General features: G+C 33.9%; 2 protein-coding genes across 3 annotated transcripts in view; one reads left to right on the forward strand and one right to left on the reverse strand.

Moving 5' to 3' along the window:
- Positions 1-19,471, reverse strand: part of LOC129952430 (pre-mRNA splicing regulator USH1G) — a 104,015-nt gene that overhangs the window by 17,468 nt on the left and 67,076 nt on the right. The gene's annotated exons all lie outside the window — the stretch shown is intronic.
- On the forward strand, positions 12,115-16,684 carry LOC129952436 (uncharacterized). 2 transcript variants are annotated; one of them, XM_056065009.1, is made up of 4 exons: positions 12,115-12,278; positions 15,602-15,867; positions 16,144-16,291; positions 16,359-16,684. In XM_056065009.1, exons 2-4 carry the CDS (start codon positions 15,799-15,801, stop codon positions 16,574-16,576), a joined length of 435 nt encoding a protein of 144 aa, XP_055920984.1. In that variant the 5' UTR covers positions 12,115-12,278; positions 15,602-15,798; the 3' UTR covers positions 16,577-16,684. The 2 variants fall into 2 exon arrangements, with proteins under 2 accessions (XP_055920984.1, XP_055920985.1); XM_056065010.1 differs by lacking the exon at positions 12,115-12,278 and adding an exon at positions 12,671-12,770.

Below are 19,471 nucleotides of genomic sequence, written 5' to 3' on the forward strand. Positions count from 1 at the left end.
CCAAAAGTAGATCTTGCGGTGAAAGAAAGTAAATTCGCGATGGATTTTGTGTTTGTCGTCTTCGAAACAAAAGAATACATCGCGTAACAACGCGCAAAAGACGGTTAAGATTCGAGAAACGTGTAGATATTTCAAAGTTTTTAATGTTCGGAGTTTCAGTTAAACAGACAAGTTTGCATTCGTTTGCACTTTCACTATATTCTGGCAAGGTAGAAAACGTAATCACCTCATTGCGTAAAAACCGCGGCCCGTTCCACCATAAGTTCAAATTAGTCAGGCAATGTGGCATTATACCGCGGGTGGCACAATCTGCGGGATTATCTGCCGTTCGTACGTGATGCCATATAGATACAGGAAATTTACTGACGATTTGAGAAATTCGGTTGTCAACAAATACGTTTCTCTGTCGGGGGAATCCGTGAATCCAATGAAGAACGGTTGTTGAATCCGTATAGGCAAAGCATTCGGTTTCATGAATCATAAGGGCATCTTTCACCTTGCTAAGTAATTTCGTTAGCAATAAAGAGCCACATAGTTCAAGGCGCGGTATTGTAAGTGTAGGTTTTGTTGGCGCAGTTCTTGTTTTCGCGCAAATGAGCGCAGTTAGAATACCGTCGGGTCCTACCACTCTGGAATATACTGCAGCAGAATATGCTGACTCTGACGCGTCAGCAAAGCCGTGCAATTCCATAACCTTCCCCTCACTTGAATGCAGCCAACGCGGAATTTGGATGACACGCAGGGAATCCAGATCCGATCTGAATTCTGACCACTTGTTGTAAAGGTCCATAGGGATAAACTCATCCCACCCTATTTGTCTTAGCCAAAGATGCTTCATGAAAACCTTCATTTTGACAACTGTTGGCGAAAGCCATCCTAAGGGATCGAAGACGCGCGCAATGTCCGATAACACTTCTCGTTTTGTGGCTTGTGCACGTAGGGTATTTAACGATGCATGGAACTCAAAGCAATCGACTTCAACGTTCCACCATAACCCTAATGTTTTTACACCATTCTCGCCAATACACAACTCGGTTGCTGTCTCTTGATGCTCGGCATCGATTGTATTTAAAAATTCTCGCGAGTTTGAAGACCATTTTCGAAGGTCCATTCCCGATTGTTTCAAAATATGGCAAAGATCATTTTTAACACTTGTGGCATCTTCAATGGAATCGAAAGTAGACATAAAGTCATCTACATAAAAGTCATTAATTAGGCTGTCCGAAGCCCGCGGATATCTCGCTATATTATTGATGCCGATTTGTTTTAAGACCCTCGTGGCCAAAAAAGAGGCGGAAGCCGTACCGTATGTAACTGTTTGGAGTTGATAATCACGCGGCTCTTCACTAACGTTTTTCCTCCAAACTATACGCTGGAAATGTACGTCGTTCGCGTTTACCAATATTTGACGGTACATTTTTGCAATGTCAGCCTTGACCGCAATTTTAAGTTTTCGAAACTTGACAAGGTTTGTAATTAAATCGTTTTGTATCGTAGGTCCGACGCGCAAATAATCGTTCAAGGAAAATCCATTCGTGGACTTACATGACGCGTCAAAGACGACCCTTAACTTAGTAGTAGTACTAGTGGGCTTTAATATCGCATGATGGGGTAAGTAGAATGCTGAACGTTCGCGTTCACTTTCGGGCACAACGGACATATGACCTAGCTGCTCATACTCCTCCATAAATGCTGCGTATTCGCGTTTTAGATTTAAGTCCTTGGAGAATCGTCTCTCCATTGCAGTTAGCCGTTTTAATGCTGCATCTCGGGAGTTTCCAAATTCGATTGGTGTTCTTGAAAACGGCAAGCTAACTACAAATCTACCGTCCGAATTGATAAAATGTGTAGATGCAAAATGATTTTCAATGGTTTCACTTACCTCGTACTCGGTGGAATTACCATCAAACATATTTTCGTGCTCGAAGAATTTTCGTAGAAGCGTATCGGTATCAACCGTGGAGTGGAAAATTCCTAAACAATGTTCGTGGGCCAATGAAATGTTTCCGGCAATCACCCAGCCAAATATGGTATTCTGCGCGACCGCTGACCCTGAAGGATGCGTAATTCTACCCTCTGCGATAATGTCAAAAAATATATCGGCGCCCAATATAATATCGATTTTTTGTGGGCGGTTACACGTTGGGTCTGATAACGTCAGATTATTAAAGTACGATAAGTTAACACTTGGAATTTCTACGCTCGGCAAATCGTTTGTGAGGGACGAAAGAATAAATGCTTGCACCGACAAGCTAACTGTATTAAGGTGCGAGGAGATATCGAGCTTTACTTTTCCTCGAGTTCCGTGAACACTTTCGCACTGCCCTAGACCGAGAATAGGAACTTTAGCGTGAATACGTTTTAGGCCTAGCCTTTGGAGACACGACTCCGAAATAAGAGTTGCTTGCGAACCCGAGTCAAGTAGAGCTCTACACATTTGCGGCTCGTTGCGCCCATCCCTGACCATTACCAATGCCGTTGGTAGCATCGTAAAGCACTCCCGATAAGAATGTTGCATCGTATTAACCACTAGACCGTTCGAGGAACCTGGCGATTGTTGCTGAATCCGAGAGCTACCACTCGAGGTAGCTTGTGAAATGTTATTTGAATTAGATTGAGAGTGGGAATCATAATGAAGCATCGTATTGTGCTTTAATCCACACATCTTGCAATGCGAAAACTTACAATCGTTTAAATTGTGCTTTGTGCGAATACAGTTTGGACATAAATTGTTAGATTTAACGAATTCAAAACGAGCCGGTATGGCTAAATCACGAAATTGTGGGCACATATATAAGAAATGCTTATGTTTACATTTTGGGCAGGAAGGAACAGTAGCGTTCATAACTCTTTTTCCCACATCTTTGGAAACCGATTTGTAAGCATTTGAATGACCGATATTCGATAAGTTGAGGCTTTCTAATTCGTTAATACGTTCGCCTAAGAACCGATTAAAATCTGACAATGTCGAATCTGATTTATTTTTAATGAAACGAATCCATAGCATTCGATTCCCGGAATCTAGTTTTTTGGATAAGAAATACACCATCAGCACATCCCACGCATCAACCGGTAGTTTTAATGCCCGCAACGCGTTAATGTTTTCACTGGTGACCGTAAATAAGCGTTTAATTTCACTGAGTGATCCTGCTTTAAGGCATGGTTGATCAAAAATATTATCTAAATGGGCGACCATGATAAACTGCGGTTTATCATAACAGGCCTTCACTAAATTCCACGCGACATTAAAATTGTCGTTGCTTGGGGTAAGGTGCTTTATAATCGATAATGCATCTCCCTTGAGCCATGTCTGGAGATATTCTAATTTTTCGACGCCCGTGAGTTTTTCTTTTGATGCAATCAACGACGTAAAAAGATCGCGAAACCGAACCCACTCGTCAAATTTGCCATTAAATTCTGGCACTTTCAAATCTGGAAGTCTTGTATCGTGCTGTGTCTGAAATCCGGCTCGAAGGACCAATTTTGTATGCGTAATGAAACGAATAAGTGGACTGTTCCGATCGAAAATAAAAACGCGTGCTTCGTAGCAGTCATGAACCAAAAAACTAAACTTTTATTTTTATATAGAAGGACAGAGACAGACATTTATTACAATATTTTGATCTTCCTTTTGTTGTTCTTCTTCTTCTATGCTGTTTCGGTCTAGGGTTCGAACGCATTAAGGCTGCAGCGTAAACACCCTGTTAATCATGAGCTGTAGAGTTTTCGGTTATTGCGCAAACATAACTATATCATCTGTGAGCAGAAGTGCCTTAATCCGCATCCCTGCGAAATTCACTCCACCCTGCAGGTAGTCTAAAAGGTCATCAATGAATAATGCAAACAAGGTAGGGCTTAATGTACAACCTTGTCTCACTCCCGATGATGCTTCAAACCAATCTGAGAGTTCTTCTCCCGTCTATACAGCCGCCTTTGTTACTCTATACAGGTGCTCAAGAACGTGACCAAACTTCAATGATATCCCAAGACTATACAGCTTATAGAATAGTCCACCTCTTACTATTGTATCAAAAGCTGCTTTAAAATCGATAAAAAATACATATACAGCTTTTTTCCTTTGTTTTGCGATATTATCTGCCAAGCTCCTGAATACAAAAACATTATCTATTGCTGAATTTCCTGGTCTAAATCCAATCTGAAACTCCCTCAGCAAGGTTTCAATCCAACTAATAAGACGCTTATGCATTTAAAAAGTAAATCCCTCTGTAGTTTTGTTTTTTATAATAAGCGCACACTCAAAGGGATATATTACCCTTATTATGTAGACACAGAGTGAGCACTATGAAATGGAGAGAGGGGTTGAAAGGAGATGTCGGTGCACATTGGTTTTGAATTCCTGAATATTGCAATAGCTGGGAAAGACAGAGTGTGGCCATGCATTCCACATTCACATAGTACGGCAAAAGAACGAATCTCTGTACTTGACAGTACGACAGAAGATGAGCTCGAGGGTATATTTATGAGCATTCCTAGAAGCGCGAGTATTACGGTTGAACTGTTTAAGGGGAGGAATGCAGATGGCTATTTCTCTTGAGCATAAACCATTAAAATAACGGTAAAACAGGGTGAGACAAGAAACATTTCGACGATGTTCAAGTAACGTAAATGATCTTATGATGGTAATATCACCAATCAATCTAAATTCTCTACGTTCAATACTATCCAAGAGGCTTAAGTAAGTTGCAGGAGCACCAGCCCAGATATGGGAGTTATACTCAAGCTTTGGACGTATATAAGTCTTGTAAATAACATCCAGATCAGAGGGGTAGAAAAACTTCTTGCATGGCCTTAGAAAACCCAACATTTTTGGCGACATCGAGTATGTGATCGTTCAACAAAAGGTGGTTGGTGATACACATACCAAGAATATCGAGATGTTCAGTTTCCTCGACGCAAGTGCCATTTATGGATAATGGTTTCTTATTCCCCATTGTACAATGCTGTTTAGGTCGGAATTTAATGATTTTATCATATTTTGTCATTGCAGTTCCACATCCGAAGAAGAGGGGTGCGAATCTGAAAACGAATATGAAAAGCTAAGAGTACTATCGTAAGCGAAACAATGTATTGAATTAGATGTCGCAGACAGGAGATCATTAATAAAAATGAGAAAGAGTGTTGGAGATAGAACAAAGCCCTGGGGCACACCAGCCCCAGACTTTCAGACTTGAATCCATCCATTACAACTTGTATTGAACGATTCGAAAGGTAATTACTAATCCAAAGAAGGAGGGATTCATGCAAACCGAAAGCACGCATTTTCGATAAGAGAGCCTGATGCCAAACCCTATCAAATGCTTTTGAAATATCTAGTGCAATAATCTTACTTACTTTCTGTAGTTAGCTGCATCAAATAACAATCCTTTTTTGTGGATTAGGAATATAATAGTATGTCAAAATTCATCTGGCGTCAATTCTCCCTCCAAAACTGTATTGACAAGTTTTATAAGATGCTCTTTAAGCATGACAGTCCATATCTTAAAAATTCCACTGGAATACCATTCGATTCGACTGCTTTTCATCTTTAAGCGTCTTCAGCGTTTCTTCCAACTCGTCAAATGTAAATGCAGACCCCAGAGAGTTGACTTCGAATCCAGGTGCTGCGAATTGCCACTTTGTCAGCGTTATTACAGGATTTAAAAGAAGGAAAGCAGTATATTTGAAGACAGTTTTGTGGGGATAGTAAAACGTTACTCATTCAGCTCCCTAGCCAGTTTCCAAAAATCAGCGGAGCTATAACAAGATGCTAATCGGCCTGCTTGCTTTTCAGCGTATAACTTTTTTAAGTCTTACAAAGCTCTTAAAACTTTACATTGGCCTCTATATATAACCCTTAAATAATCCTTGGGTTGGGTTACGGAGGATCCTCAACCATGCATTTAGACATTCTTCGTCAAACCAGGGTTCTTTTTTTATATTTTCTTTATTTTGGTTGAGTCCATCTTGTGGGTATGAGGCTTTCACAATCCGTTCTAACTTAATTATTTAATTTAAAGATTATTGGTTTCATGGACCAGTTGTAAATCTTGTTTTTACATCTAAAAAAGTATAAATATTTTGAAGCTTCCGAAAGTATTTAAGTGGATAACGAAGAAATCAATAGTATTATATAGTATTGGGCAGCACTGGTTATGAATCAATGATGGATTGTCAAATTTATATTGGTGTAGCAGGCATCAAGCAGACACTAACTTTCGACTTTTAACGTGGGTATCAAGAGTCTACGAAATGCGATAGTCAAAAGTTTTTAGTTATTAAATGGTAAAAAAGTGTCTCGTATTCACTTTTCCTGATCATCACAATCGCTTCTCATATTTTTAAACATCTTTTTATTGATTTACGTTAAGATTCCTAGAGAATTTGTTAAAGGACCGTAAAATAGTAAAATGATCTCCCTACTTCAGATGAAACAAGTGGAGCCCATCTAAAACTTCCAACATTATTCACTTTAATGTTTCCTGGATGTTTGGAATCCACGTCGCCTTTTATTACAGAATCTATCTGCTCAATCGCTTTAAGCCCTGCATTTCCATTGAAAACGGCAGTAAAATTTTTCAAGACTTCCTCTGCAGTGGGCGCTTTTACTTTTTTTAAATTATCTGTATTGTATTTCAAAACAGGCACCTCTTCAATTGATGTTCCTTGATGAGAATATTGTCAGCTTAAATTATATGTGGGTAAAGACTCTCAAATATACCTGTTCTTTTGTAGGTCTTTAAAAATATGTTTTTTCGGATCGACTAAAAACCCCAAAATTGACTTTAATGTACGCCAACAGGTATGCATGTTATGCAGGCGAGGAAGAGGAACCAAGCATTTTTTCGCAGATAAACATTAATACATGCAAATTCGAACATTTTAAATCATTTTTGTGTGCTTGAAACTATACAAGATCTTTAACTACAGATTCTCAACGGAATAATTTCTTTTAATGCTAAACCAATTATTAGATATTTGTTTCGTTAGTACAAAACTTTATAAAATGAATTTTAAATCTTAAATATTGAATTTAACTTAAAAGTAAAATACATTTATATCAGTTAAAAAAAAAAATGTTACTATTGTGAACTGAATTGTATGAATTGTAAATTGTATTGGTATAAATTTCAAACTTCCCGCCCATCCGGCCATATTTTATTTAAAATTTAAAATTAAGAAGAAAAAGGAAAAGAAAAAGAAAAAGAAAATGAAATAAATTCATTCCACACGATAGTTCCGCACAGTCAACACGCGTTTTATTTAATCCGCATTTTTTCGCTTAAGTTTTAAATTCTTTAATTTGCGAAGTTATTTAACAGCTCAAGTAAGAGCTAATTAACAAAAAAGCTTGTTAAATTTTCAATATTTCTTAACAAAATTTAATAAGAAAGCAAAAACAGGCGGAAAAAAGCAACAATGGCGAAGAAAGCCAAAAAAACAAGGCAAAGTTAGTAAAGTACTATCCCTGCTTATCAGTTTTTTTTTTTCGTTTTATTATGTATATGAGTTTTCTAAAAAAAGTTGTCAATTCAGTTTTTCTAAAGAAAGTTAGCAACAATATTTTTCATATGATAAAATATGATTGATTTCAACATATTTTGTTTGTTTCCGACATTTTTAGTTGAAAACCAATTTTCGCACCATTTTTTGATGGTTTTTATTTTTTATTGAAAAAATACCAATTGCATTTTTATAACAACAATATCCCACGTTCACAAGAAAGCTTCACTTAGAATAAAATAATTTTGAAGCCAATGCCTTCATATTTGAGGTAGTACTTTTGTAGATTCTTTTTTATAAGAAAAAGTAACAGTTGGTTTTTACTTTCAATTTTAATAAATACTTAAAACAAAATTTTTTATAACTTAAAATTAGTTTGAAGGTAAGATCTTTAATTTAGTCCAAGATATTTGAACTGAATATTATTATTATTTATTTTTTGTAAAAAAACCGTTTTTGAGATTTTTCTAAAAATTTTACCAGATGATAAAACCTTATTCTTCATTAAATCAATTTCGCATCCAAGGGGGTGCCGTAGGGGTCATGACCCCACCTAGGAGATAATTTGTTTGCTTTTTCGCAGGAATTCCCTTCATTTCAAAACTAAGCGTATTACGCTAATGGATAAGTACCCCATTGTCTTTTGAATTATTTATATTTTGTATATGGAAACAACATTTATATTTTACTTCCTTAAACTTTGTCGCTAAAAGTACTACTTTTGACTGAAGATTGGACCAAGAACATAATATGAATCGGATATTCAGCCTTATTCCAAAAAAACAGCACAAATTCATCAACTTTTGACCAATTGACGATCCAGGGGGGTCCCATAAGCCAAAATGCTTATAACTGTTAAGTTTTATGAGTAAAGATTTCATTTAAAGATTTATTAGTAATTTAACGACATTCACCAAAAAGTGGTTTGCTTTCAAAAACAACTCAAATTTTGATTTTCGTTCAATTTAGAATTTAAAAAAAAACTTTAAATTACTTTCATAAAAATTGTTTCTAAGAAAAAGAGCAAATATTCAGGTTCTTAAGAAGAAGCCTTGAATAAGAGATCATGAATTTTATATCAAATTGCCTTTGAGTTCCTTAAACTCGCCTTCAATTATATTATTACATTTTTTTGAAATTTTGACACACAAAAATAGTGATTATTTAAGTGATTTTTACTGCGACATATACGAGTAGGAACTATCAAATATGACATTACGACGGTAGAGAACCGAAATAAGTGGGTACCCCGATTCCTTTCGTCTGTCTGTCTTTCCTGGCCCTTACAGTCAAAACAATTGTGTTGATTGAAATTAAGATTTTCAGCCAATTAGTGTAAGGCCTTTTTTCATTTTATTAAAACGAAAAATAACAGCAGTCTCCACACAAATTTTTCGGTTCAAGATGTGATTTTTCTAAAACTTTCTCTAAACGTTGTGTTCTTAATTTGGCTTCTTTCTACAAGAAAAACATATTTTCGTATTGCTCCAGAAGAGAACCATTCTAAAAACCTTAATTTTGTTTTTAAGTTTTCTCAAGAACTAATGGAACGATTTCATAATTCTTCTCTTTCTGTGCAAGCTCTTGTCAATAATTAAATTGATGATGATTTTTTATGATCAAAAATGTATTTTTTTTGATTTTTAATAAAATACTAATTTTGTTTACAAAACTCGGTATATTTCAGAAAGGGGACAACATTTTTTGACGAAATTTTAATGTAAAATGTTCATATATTTATAATCTCTTTACTTAGTGCTTATACCAAAAATATTTTTAAGACAAAATTTAAAATGATTTTCGAAAGAAAATAGCTTAATCTAGATATTTTGACAAATAAAATGGAATTTAAATTTTTGAAAACAAACTTATTTTGTAGGTACATTTTTAAACCTTAAAATATAGGAACTATTTTTAAACAGACTTTTTGGAAGAAATTATTGTGTTCTAGCGACCCAGTAGTGCGTTTCATTACGTTCAAAATTGGTTTTCAGTCGAATACAAAAGATTTAAAAAAATTAAATCAATCTACTTTTGAAGTGAATTTGCTTGGATGCTCTAGAACTGAGATTCAAACACGAATTTCAACAATACAAATGTCCCAAAAAAATCAAGTAACAATTTTGTTAAATGAATGGCTGATGAATGATATAAACGCTTTGAAACGTGTAATTTGTGAGTACTACAAAACATTTCTTCAAAACTTATTTGTTTACTTACCTTACTTTGTTTTAATATAATTTTTTTAGAGAAATGATGTACTTAAATGCAGCTTTTTCCTTGAATTCAAGGAAGTGTGGCCCATTAAAGAACATTTTTAAGCGGTGAGTAAAAACTCATCTAAGAGTGTGAACCCCTCCCCCCTGATGAAAAGTCTGGATCCGGCCTTGCATTAAATTAAACTAAAGGGTGATTTTTTTGAGGTTAGGATTTTCATGCATTAGTATTTGACAGATCACGCGGGATTTCAGACATGGTGTCAAAGAGAAAGATGCTCAGTATGCTTTGACATTTCATCATGAATAGACTTACTAACGAGCAACGCTTGCAAATCATTGAATTTTATTACCAAAATCAGTGTTCGGTTCGAAATGTGTTTCGCGCTTTACGTCCGATTTATGGTCTACATAATCGACCAAGTGAGCAAACAATTAATGCGATTGTGACCAAGTTTCGCACTCAGTTTACTTTATTGGACATTAAACCAACCACACGAATGCGTACAGTGCGTACAGAAGAGAATATTGCGTCTGTTTCTGAGAGTGTTGCTGAAGACCGTGAAATGTCGATTCGTCGCCGTTTGCAGCAATTGGGACCACATGGAAGATTTTACGCAAAGATCTTGGTGTAAAACCGTATAAAATACAGCTCGTGCAAGAACTGAAGCCGAACGATCTGCCACAACGTCGAATTTTTAGTGAATGGGCCCTAGAAAAGTTGGCAGAAAATCCGCTTGTTTATCGACAAATTTTGTTCAGCGATGAGGCTCATTTCTGGTTGAATGGCTACGTAAATAAGCAAAATTGCCGCATTTGGAGTGAAGAGCAACCAGAAACCGTTCAAGAACTGCCCATGCATCGCGAAAAATGCACTGTTTGGTGTGGTTTGTACGCTGGTGAAATCATTGGACCGTATTTTTTCAAAGATGCTGTTGGACGCAACGTTACGGTGAATGGCGATCGCTATCGTTCAATGCTAACAAACTTTTTGTTGCCAAAAATGGAAGAACTGAACTTGGTTGACATGTGGTTTCAACAAGATGGCGCTACATGCCACACAGCTCGCGATTTTATGGCCATTTTGAGGGAAAACTTCGAAGAACAATTCATCTCAAGGAATGGACCGGTAAGTTGGCCACCAAGATCATGCGATTTGACGCCTTTAGACTATTTTCTGTGGGGCTACGTCAAGTCTAAAGTCTACACAAATAAGGCAGCAACTATTCCAGCTTTGGAAGACAACATTTCCGAAGAAATTCGGGCTATTCCGGCCGAAATGCTCGAAAAAGTTACCCAAAATTGGACTTTCCGAATGGACCACCTAAGACGCAGCCGCGGTCAACATTTAAATGAAATTATCTTTAAAAAGTAAATGTCATGGACCAATGTAACGTTTCAAATAAAGAATCGATGAGATTTTGCAAATTTTATGCGTTTTTTTTTTTAAAAAAAGTTCTCAAGCTCTTAAAAAATCACCGTTTATTTGGAGTTAATGGAGTTAAGATTAATATTTACATCGGTTCATAAATTCCTGAGAAAATAAAACAGCCTTCTTCAGTTTCTTCTTGATGTGGTATTTAAGTTAGGTTTACATTTTTCTTAAAAAAACCTACCAATTATTGTTTTCAATTTCACCGAAAGTTATAATATTTTCTAATTGCCAGTAAAAATAAGTTTTGAAGTCAATACCTTTTGTTCTCAGGTTTGTTTAGTTGTTTAAATCGTTGTTTACCAATTTTTAGTAGTATTTCCTTAATGTTTTTAATTTATTGTGAAAAATTACAACAAATCTTAAAAACTGTATTCTTAGTTCGATAAAACATTACAAAACCGTCCTTTGGGAAGTTGAAAAGGAATATTTATACATTTTAATTTTACCGACAGCCCTGTGATCAGCTTTAAAACGTTGTTTTTAGTGTTCAACAATTCTAATCATTAAAGGGTAAGTATTGATTTCGAGAAAAGAAAATCAAGTTATTATAAGTACTCGTACCGTCAATTGTTCGTGGATTTGTTCGTCTGTTTTGAAGACTAGAATTCTTGAAATTGTTTGAAATTAGGAAGTTTTAGTTTAGTGGTAGATCTGGTTGGTAGTAAAATTTTGTTTTTGAATTTAACTTAATTAAAACTATGTGGTGGTCTAAAATAACTTAAATTATGGTAACTAAAAACCAAATTTTAAGCTCTTGCTTACAAATAAGTTTCAATCAAAAAATATTGTACAAACGTTTTTTAAACATTTTCTTTTTTACAGTCCATATACTTACCCTTTATTAAGAGAGTGTTAAAAGTTTGCTAATTTTCTTCTTTTTGCAAAGTTAACAATTTTATTTTCATCAGAGTACCTACATATCTTGTACTGTAAATAGTAAGACTTTGTTTTCAAGCCAAGTAAGTTGGCTTCAAGCGTCGTAGCTTCACTTCGCTTTAGTCGCTTAATGGTGGAACTTATTATTTTTTGTTGACGTTTTATTCTATCAATTCCTTAGAAGAAGTCGTATTTTGTACGCTGTCGGTTTAAGATATTCAATTTAATTCTGATATTTTTTCGTTAATAAGGTAAATAAGGTGCTATTGGAAAACTAAATAATTTATTACACAATATAATTTAACTTTTATCACTAAAATCGGATCATTTCATAAAAATTCTGAATTGTGTATTTGAAAAAGAAATTACAAAAGCGTCACATATTCATTGGTATTTCCATTTGCTTCTTGTTAGCTCATCATTAGCTATCACCGAGTTTAAAAACTTCACAGACTTTAGCCCTTCTAGCTTTATTATAAGTATTTTAAATGATGTACAACTAAGTTTTCATACAAAAATCTACACTCTTGAAAAAAAAAACAGAGACTTTAAACTTTATTTTGATGTAAGTTTGAAATATAGTTTAAAAGGAAATTCTGGGTTTCCCATGAAATGATGAAAAGTATGTATGCTTCAAGAAGTTATGGATATAAATATTTATTAAATTCTCAGAAAAGAAACAAGCAATTATTAGGTCACGCGTTACTTTGTGGATATTGTGTTGTGTTTAAAATTATTAAAACGTATGTTAATACCAAAAAAGTAGAAATTTGAGTCTTTCAAAATTTTCCTATATAAAATTGTATTGAACTTTTTAATAACAACCACATCAAGTTAAATTTTGTGAAAAAGAAGAGGAGACCATACACAGCCGTGAGGAATACCAACATTTATTTCACAAGTAACAAAAAAAATTATGTATTATTTAGCTAACGATTACTTTTGTTTCTTGATTTCGTGATGGTTCCCTATCGGGACATACATAGGGCCTCTACTACTCCTACGATAGATTGACTGCGGTCTTCGGTGATGTGTTTGAACGTCCTCCAGCTCTTAGCCAGTCTTGAAGATTCTTCTTCGACTTTTTGACTATTCCTCTCCACGTTCTTCTCGGCCTATTCACTTTTCCGCCTTCTTGAGTGGATTCCACAGGATTGCCTGTCCTGCAATTAGGTCATTAGCTTGTCGAAGCGTGTGTCCAATCCACTACCACTTTCCCCTTCGTGTAATATTGTCAAATCGGTCCTGACCCATAATCCTATATATATTTTTTCATTAGATTCCGTAGACGACTTTCTAATAAAGTTCTGAAGTTTCCTGGTAACAATTGCTTTTATTTTCTAGGTTCTGCAACCGTATAAAAGTTCTGACAGTTATAGCTCTTTCATACTTCCAAAATACTGAATATTCTCAACTTTTTTTCTGGCTATTGAAAAATCAGAGAAAATTAGGGGAAGTTTTTAAGGTTGAACATCTTAGTTTTTTGACTGTTGATTTTCAGCCATAAGATTTGTGCTTCTTCCGCCACCCTTGTTGCCATTATCCTATGAGATAGCAAGCATAAACAACGCCTGAGTAATCAAGATGTTTTAGGTATGTTGCCAGAGTCCATCTACTTTGGACTTCAAGCTCATCTGAAAATAGACCTCCGTGCGAGGCTTGATATTTAGAAGCATCATAAGTCACTTTTATAAGCAAAACAAGCTAGATAAATTTCCTCTTGACCCTGTTGAAAACCTTCTCAACATCGATGAATAGTAGGTGAACTGGTCTTCAATATTCAATGCATTGTTTAATTATGATCCGCTAAGTGTGTTTTTTCTAATTTTAAAAAATAACACCTAAAAACCCCATCAGACACGAACATTGCAGCTTCAGTAATTTTTTAACTTCCCATAGGAAGTTATTGTAATGGGTCCAATTTGTCAAATTGAAAATTTTGACATTTCTCGACGGTTTCAAGGTCCCTAGAGTCGAAATAAAAGATTTTTGGAGAGATGTCTGTGCGTTCGTGTGTACGTACGTTCGTACGTCCGTACGTCGGTACGTTCGCGACGTTTTTTCGTTGTCCATAGCTCAAGAACCAGAAGAGATATCGATTTCAAATAAATTTTGTTGTACAGATAATAAGGCAGAAAGATGCAGAAAGGGCTCTCAAGAAAATTGCGTGGGTGATTTTTTTAACATAGCAGTTTGAAAAAAGGTCAAAATTTTGGTTAACCCTAAATATCTTACGAACCAAAAACGCTAGAGACTTGAATTAAATTTTATATAATAAACTGTAACGTGATACCAAACAAGTATATTTTTTGGAAAAATTCCATTTAACGGTTTTTTTTAGAAATCAAAAAATCTGAAAACAGAATTTGTCACCTCCAAAATTTTACGACTAAAATATGATTTCATCTCTAAAACAATTTTGTGCAACGAAGAATAATGTTTTTGAAATCTGATAAAATTTTGAGAAAAATCGAATTGACAGTTTTTTTATAAAAAATAAAAATCTAAAAAAAAATTACTCAAAGTTGATAAAAATTGAATATCGATTCAAATATCTTTTCAAAAACTTGAAATTTAGGCTTTAAACTTATTTTATCTTATAAGAAATACTGTTTTCAACATTCTGAAAAATGTTGAGAAAAATCGAATTGACAGTTTTTGTACAAAAAATTAAAAAACCGAAAAAAAATTATCAAAAGTTGGTAAAAAAATGATTTTATACTCAAATATCTTTTAAAAATTTTTAGATAATAGCTTCTTATTAATTTTTACTTATAAGAAATATTGTTTTCAATACTGGGACAAAGCTTGAGAAAAATCGAATTGACAGTTTTTTTTACAAAAAATAAAAACCTAAAAAAAAATGTATAAAAGTTGGTAAAAATTGATTTTCGACTCAAATATCTTTTCAAAAATTGTAGGTATTTGGCTTAGAACTTATAAGAAATATTGTTTTCAACATTCGAAAAAATTTTGAAAAAAATCGAATTGATAGTTTTTGCACAAAAAATTAAAAACCCAAAAAAAAATTAACAAAAGTTGGTAAAAATTGATTTTCGACTCAAACAGCTTTTCAAAAATTAAAAATATTGGCTTCAAACTTATTTTATTTCACAGAAAATATTGTTTTCGATATTGAGTAATTTTTATATAAAAATCCAACAATACGTTTTTTCATAAAAAAAAATAAAATCTACAAAAATTAGTACGCAAATTTTGTAAAAATTGATACGAGTACATATAGATAAACTTTTAAACAAGACAAGCCGACAGACGGGCTGGGAAGTTATCATTGTGGGTCGCATCCCAGCCACTTTTTTTTGTTTTACAACTGTCACCTATGTATTTGACACATATTAAGTTGTAAAATGTCATAATTGCTGGAGTTAAGCTTTCTATGACTGACAGTGAATAGATATTTCATTTTCTTTTATAAATTTAACAAATTTAGTAAAACAAAAATAAAGTCAATTTTAAGATGACGTAATTTGTATGGACCAAACGTCATTTTATGATTGAACTAATATAAAATTATGAAGATTGTTAATATACTATTAAATTGTATTTATTACAGCTGTTTTCCAGAGTTTACACATAAAAATAATGTTTTCAATTACAAAACGCTTCAATCCCTCACAATAACCGCGTATTGCCATTATCGTCGGATGTTTGCATATTATTGGATGCATAGGAAGTGCCATTGGAGCAGTTTATGCATTAATTACAACGGGACCTGTTTCTGAATTTAATGACGTTTTTCATAATGATGACATGATCACAATTATTATTTCATCGGTATTTGCATCAATTGGATTACTTCTTATAATCGGAGCTTGGAAGGTGTGTATATTTTAAATATTAAAACATAACTTTAAACAATTGTATAAACCAAAATGTCGTCGGAATTTCATTCGTTTTTTGGAAATATATTGTTTTTCAAAACTGTCAACACATTTTGACATTCTCAACTGTCACACCATAAAATTAAACTTCTCAATTATCAAACCATAAACCAGAAGAACGTCAAACTGTGTTGACATTTCTGTTTAGCAAGATTTGAGACTTTTGTGAACTATTAAATATTAACATGATTTTTTTTAAATTTTGTATTTCTAGAAATTTCATCTGATGCTTCTGCCATGGCTGATTATTGAGGGATTAATGTTAGTTTTATATTTTATGCAAACTTTCTTCAATTTAATGGATTTCCGTTCGTTTGACTTGTCAAGAATAGATCTTAGCATTGTTAGATTTCTTATAATTGGTAAGAAAATTAAAGAATTGAATGTTCATTTCTCTAATTATATTTTTTTTTTTGTTTCAATATTTAGGTCTTTGTGCTTATGTATGGTTCGGAATTTTAACACTCTATCAATATATTCGAGATGAAAAACGAAAATCATCAACTGAAAATTACAAGGAATATCTAGTATGTTCTAAAACTGATCCTAATGAAGTTAATAGGAGAATAGAATCATATCCTCCTCCTTATGTTATTCCAATAATATATTCTGATCCAAAACAACCACCTTCGCAGATAAAATTCTAAGTTTATTTTATTAGTATTAAACTTTAAGTACTTAAACATACAAAATGTGTAAGTTCATAGCATTTTTTTTGTTAACTAAACTTTTTGGAAAATAAAAAATGAAGTGTATTTTATTGGTTTAATTATTCATTATACGGAATCAAAGTAATTTTAAACATTTTGAATAACAACTAAACATTTTATCAAGGATAAATATGAAATCAGTTGTGCATTCTGAACGCACCCATTCACAAGACTCATCCAATTCGCAAGAAAACAAATACGAGAAAAGTTTTGTTTGTATTGTTCTAATTTCACTTTGATTTAAAAGAAAATTCTCATTCAAAAATTAATTTCAAAATCTCAACTCACACAACTTTTCTCTATTAAATAACATTTTTTTTTTACGTTTAACCTTTCACGAATGATAGCTAAACGACAATCACGTTACGACTTTGACATATTGAATAGAAACAATGGATTCTTATGAGGCAATCTGATCGTTAATATCGTATAAGCTCGAGCTGAACGCCCAAATACATTTATTTTCTATTATGTCGCGCTTTGACAGCTGACAACTGTATTGTCATTGGAATTGTATTTTTTTCAGAATCTTCGTATAGCAGCGAGTCTTCATTTCTGTTGTTTAATTTATAGAAATTAATAATTAAATTAAGTAAACTTTTTTCCCAACTCCCGAGGTTTGAAGTTTGAAGCTACATTACGTTTTGGTAAATCGTAGGTCGCGATTTATGACCCATGATATCGTAAAATATCGTTAAGTCGGTAAGTAAACCTGTCAAAATTCCAAAAAGGAGGAACTAGAAATTCTGGGGCATGTGTTCAATCAATTTTTTTAATTTTTCATTATAATCACATTGGTCAGGTTCAGAAAACATATGGGACTTCATTTGCAGTCAACTTTTAAACTTGAAACTTCTACAGTCACCTTGCCAATCAGATACTAGCCTTACTTTCAAGTCTCTTATGTTGTCTGAACCTGCCCAATTATTCCGTTAGTGAAAAAAAAATTCGAACAGAACATAAACTTATACGGGAGGGTGGGAATTAGTCGTCCTAAAGTTCTACAGATAGAACTCAGATATTTGGCCAGCTACGACAATCTTTAAAATCTTTTAAAATGATATATCTACATAGCCTAAATACCGCCTCAATCTCATGTCAATTTATGGATGTACAGATAATTTGTTTCAGCCGTACATCAAGAATGTAAAATGCCTTATACCACTGTGCTCTCCTCACCCATTTTGACTTAGTTCAAAAAGCACGCCCGACGATTGCTCGTACGAGCATATTATATTATAACTTATAAGAAACAAAGAAAAAGGGCAATGTATTTGATTTTTAAGAATGTCTCTAATAAAAATTATTTCCAAATAGTTCCTCCGAGTTTATAAAAATCATGTAGTAAAATAATACCGCCTTCGTATATTCAAATTTAGTCTATAAATCACTGGTCTGAAAAACCGTTTTTGTATATTTTCGATAAGATTTGAGTGTATAGCGTAGTAATGGTTTCATATAACAAAACAATACTCAAAGCTTTTATATCGATATAAAATAAAGCTTTGAGACTATAAGGGAGAGAAAATTCCTTACAATTATGTGAAGCTAAAATTAGTCGCGTTCAATTGTTCTTTTCTTCACGGAGTTTACACGGGGCATGGTTGATATTTAGTACGGTCGTTATTGACTTGATCTGACTTGAAGCAAACATCAATGCGTTTACTCTCGCTTTGACACAAATGTATTTGACATTTATTTTGACATATTTAAAGTATTCCTTCGCAGAAATTTGTCGAAATCCCATAAATAGCAATTTTTTTTAGACAAAGTTAAATCCAATAAATTCAAATTTTCCGTTAAAAAAATTCAGATTTTTGTAGAGGATGCTCAATGTATTGAGATGAAAATGAAAATTGACAATTTATGGCTTGACAGATACAAAATAAAACTACCTATTTACAAAATGTATTTCCAGATGCTTTTCAAGAGACCCAAAATTGCAAACGAATAAAACAAATAAGATTATTTTAAAGGTTTCTTAATCCTTCGAGGCCAATGGAATTTTATAGTTCTTAGACTGACAAATAGGATATGAGATTTATTTCACTGTAATATAAAAAATGTCATGTTTCCAATAGAAAAATTACGTATGATTCTTCAGTATACAATTTTTGAGATTTTATTTACGTCTTTTACTTTTAAATCTTATAAAAGATAAGAACATTAGTACACATGAGGCTTTATTGATAACTGTCTTGGCCTATGATACAAATCCCTAAGAAAAAAAAAGGCACTCCACTTTTAACCTTTCCCAAAACAAATAACTTTACGCACTCGAATTAAGCGCCATCTACATCTCAGCGTATCAATCATGTTTATTCACTCTATTGACACATGGAATCATGGCACCTGGAAAACAAAGTCTGAATTTTATATTGTCACCCAACAAACTTCTCCATCTTGTTGTTGGATGAGGTCACTTTCCACTTGTTGCCACCAGCTGATCCGCGGTCTTCCTCTACTGCGCTGTCCTGTGGGTGTGGATTCGAAGACTTTCCGGCCCGGAGCATTGGTTTCCATGCGCTCAACGTGACCAAGCCATCTTAGTCGTTGGACTTTTACCCTTCTGGCTAAGACTACGTCGATGTACAGCCCGTACAGCTCGTAGCTCCATCTTCTACTCCACTCTCCTTCGATGCATACGGGACCGTAGATCAAGCACGATGTTAAAAAAATGACATGACAGCGCATCACCTTGTCTAAAACCTTTTTTGACATCAAAAGGTTCTGTTAAGTTGTTTCCAACCTTTATGGAGCAGCGTGAATTCTCCATGGTCATCCATGGATGAGTTTGGCAGGAATGCCAAAACTAGACATGGCTCTATACAG

This window comes from Eupeodes corollae, chromosome 3, assembly GCF_945859685.1.
Source record: "Eupeodes corollae chromosome 3, idEupCoro1.1, whole genome shotgun sequence".
NCBI lineage: Eukaryota > Metazoa > Arthropoda > Insecta > Diptera > Syrphidae > Eupeodes > Eupeodes corollae.

Bases quoted from the DNA above. Each gene is read 5' to 3' on its own strand.
- LOC129952436 (XM_056065009.1), top strand. From the start codon at position 15,799: ATGATCACAATTATTATTTCATCGGTATTTGCATCAATTGGATTACTT. The intron at 15,868-16,143 runs GTGTGTATATTT...TTGTATTTCTAG, and splicing joins TTATAATCGGAGCTTGGAAG to AAATTTCATCTGATGCTTCT. The intron at 16,292-16,358 runs GTAAGAAAATTA...TTCAATATTTAG, and splicing joins TGTTAGATTTCTTATAATTG to GTCTTTGTGCTTATGTATGG.